The sequence below is a fragment of the Castanea sativa genome, chromosome 9 (genome assembly GCF_040712315.1).
Source record: "Castanea sativa cultivar Marrone di Chiusa Pesio chromosome 9, ASM4071231v1".
Classification (NCBI taxonomy): Eukaryota; Viridiplantae; Streptophyta; class Magnoliopsida; order Fagales; family Fagaceae; genus Castanea; species Castanea sativa.
In genome coordinates, this window is record NC_134021.1 from 40,212,904 (window position 1) to 40,216,341 (window position 3,438).

The 3,438-nt window shown below is 35.2% G+C and overlaps 1 protein-coding gene across 1 annotated transcript; it reads left to right on the plus strand.

The window, feature by feature from the left end:
• The first annotated feature begins 1,240 nt into the window (after positions 1–1,240).
• Positions 1,241–2,971, plus strand: LOC142609900 (UPF0481 protein At3g47200-like). Its single transcript, XM_075781629.1, has one exon. It carries the CDS (start codon positions 1,241–1,243, stop codon positions 2,693–2,695), a length of 1,455 nt encoding a protein of 484 aa, XP_075637744.1. The 3' UTR covers positions 2,696–2,971.
• Positions 2,972–3,438: the final 467 nt, after the last annotated feature.

Consider the following 3,438-nt stretch of genomic DNA (forward strand, 5'->3'; position numbering starts at 1 on the left):
GAATTGGGTAATGTAATTTGGGTGTTGTACCCGAGTCGTATATGTGTCATACTTGTGTCTTACAAGTGTCATGTTCATACTCTACCTGTGTCCATATCTGTGCTTTCAATATTAAAGCGTATGAAAGCACCAAAGCCCTACTTCAAGATTTTGTTCATAACACATGCGTGAAAATAAGAGGTCATAAATCTGGAAACCTAATAAAAAAAATCACCAACAACACTGTTTCGATTCTTTAATAAAGCTTTGAGACCGAATTTCTCCCGAACTTGGTCTTCTTGAAAACTTGGTGTTGAAAATGAGAGAAGATGTCAAACTCCACTTTGAATTGATATGCTTGAAGATATGTAGTAGACTTTGATTGGCCCAAATTTTTCTTAGAGATAATTATCTCTATTTATCTATTTTGATAAAGATCATATTTTCATAAAAATAATAATCAACAAAAATAAATAATTATCTCTATTTTATTTATTTATCTTAATAAAGATAATTATCCATAAATTTTGAATATGAAATTTATTTTTATTTTATTTATTTATTTTAATAAAGATAATTATCCATAAATTTTGAATAGAAAATTTATCTTTCTCTTGTGGGCCAAATGACGACACATGGCAAATTTCGATATACCAATGTCAACTTGGATGATACAAGTCATTATTTGTTTAATTAATTTAATGACACATAAATTTGGAATTTATCACTAAATTTTGACTTGGCATATTGTAATTGGGTTGACAAATTTTTGCCTCCTACAAACATTTTCTAGCTCTACCTTTGCTTCAAAATAATACATCACGCCATGCCAAACTAACGAGGTAAATAAAGTAAGAAAAAACAAAGTCTATTCACTGTATCATTCAACATTTGTGTATTGTCTTTACTTTAATAGAAAAGATGATCCCTGTCTCCCGACTTGGTATATTAGTAGAAAAGATGTTGAAATTACGCATGTTCAACATCTATCTTTCATAATGGATAAAGACATAAAGCAAGTTTCAATTTATTTTGCATTTTTTAGATATATCTTGTAGATTATATTCCAAGCTTGATATGTTAACCCATCATAAGAAAAAGATATAGTTGCTTTAGGAAAATTTCTATATTCAAATAAGAGCAACAGTCCTAATTTCTCAAGCAAAAAGTTTCCACGTACTACGTCAAGAATAAATTACAGTAAATACGAGTTAGGACAAAACTAACAAAATTCAATTGCCTTCTTTGTTGCGAACTTTCAATGGCCGGAAGAGAGGAAGGTGAAACGAGCATCGGCATCACTGATCTCAAGGCAAGGCTTGAAAAAGTAAGGGAGGCAAATGAAAATGCGATGAATCAATCTCGGACACCAAAGATACAGAAGGTTATATTCTATCTGCGAGAACAAGACGATTTCCACAAGAATTATGAGCCAAAAGTGGTATCACTCGGTCCGATCCATCATGGTAATCCAAATTACCAGCTAGGAGAGAATTACAAGCTACTGTTGACATATGAATTCATTAAAGGTAGCTGTAAGAAAATGGAAGATGTATACAACATGATTAAGGGGAAAATCTATGAACTGAGGACATGCTTCGAGGAGGAGGTGACCAAGGCATATGATGATGAGGCTCTCACTTCGATTTTGTTAGTGGATGGCTGTGCAATATTACAGTACATATATTGTGCAACTAAAGACAAGTTCAAAGAGTTGAATATAAAAAGGGACAGTGTAGCATTTGGGCAACAGGATTTGTTCTTGCTGGAGAATCAACTTCCCTATCGTCTACTCACATGGTTGATGAGCTGGAGTGGGAAGGAAAAAGAATTGAGGGAATCAATTGAAACTTACATTGACTCGCACGTTAAGATAAGAGAGGATCAGCAATCGAATTGCTTATCGTGGAGACTCTGCCAAAGATCGAAGCCACAACAAGCACAAAGTGCGAAAGAAGAAAGCCACGATGAGGAGAAGCCACAAGATTATAGCACATCAGTGGCTCAGCCCGTCCATCTTCTTGACTATCTGAGGACACGAATGCTTCATGGACCAGAGTACATTCCTGATGGAACGGTTGGTAAAATCAACCAAAATATACAAGATGTCCAAGAGTACTGGCAATCCTATCGCAATGTCCAGGACCTTAAAACAGCAGGTATCCATTTGAAACGTGGTAAAAATTGTTACTTGAGTGAGATAAAATTCACTAAACAATTTCTTTTTCGTGGACAACTTCACCTTCCTCCAATTGTTGTCGATGACTCAACCAGGCCTAAGTTCCTGAACTTGATAGCATATGAAAGGTGTCTGGATTTTGAAAATGATTTTGGGGTCACCTCTTATATATCCTTCCTCGATTCACTAATCGATGAAGCCAACGATGTTAAGATGCTAAGGAAAGCACAGATACTCCACAATTTCCTTGGCAGCGATGAAGAAGTGGCTAAACTCTTCAATGAGATAGGCACCGACTTGGTGCCTAACATCGAAATATACAGGGATGTCAGATCACAAATTCAGAAGCACTATAGGAGCAAGTGGATGACCTGGATAGCTCAAGTCTTTCACGACTATTTCAGTAGTCCCTGGACGTTCATTGCTTTCTTTGGCGCATTGTTAGCACTTGCTCTAACTATCACTCAGACTTGGTATGCTGTCAACTCTCCCCCAGGACCCTGCGATAACTTCTGCAAAAACTTGACACCAAAGTAAATATGCAAAAGGTAAAATTTTATTTGCTGCTCTCTTTCTGAGTGTGTCTAGCTTTGCTGAGAATTACATGGTTTAATTTCTTTGCCTTCCACACGGCGATTTCTAAATAATAAGGTCATCCCAAAGCCATATCATCTTGTTAATTTGTTTATGGCTTGGCCTTGAAGTTTTCTTGAAATAAGTCAGGGTGATTTTACTTTCTAATTTGATGTAATATGTTTGGATTGGAAATAATTGTGTCTGAGTGATAGTAATTTTGCAAAGCAAGGTGGCAGTAAACACAATTGTCTGTGTCCTTTTTCTGCAACAATATTGGTACAATGTAAGGCAGTTGCAAAGGCACTATCAGTTGCATCAACTTTATGCCACATTATCGTCATTGCAGTAAAAGCGTGGCTTTGAGTAATGAGGGAGCATTATCTTCAGAATATATTGTTGGCCTAATACAATTCCTGTAAGAATTCTTTGAAAAAAAAAAAAAAAAAAAAAGAAACTTCAGAATATATTGTTGTTTGCAATTGGTGATTTTGTTGCATGGAGGTGAATTTCTTATAACCTAATAGAAAACTCTTTTAAGAGGGGCACATTATCACCTTAAAGAAAGCATTTGCAACACGCCCTCAAGTTGAATTATGTTTTTTGATCATTGTTTTCTGTTCAATTTCTTCCATAAAACATTTATTTACTAAATGTGTAATTATATTCCTACTTGATACAGTGGTTTAAAGCTACACCTTTTCAAA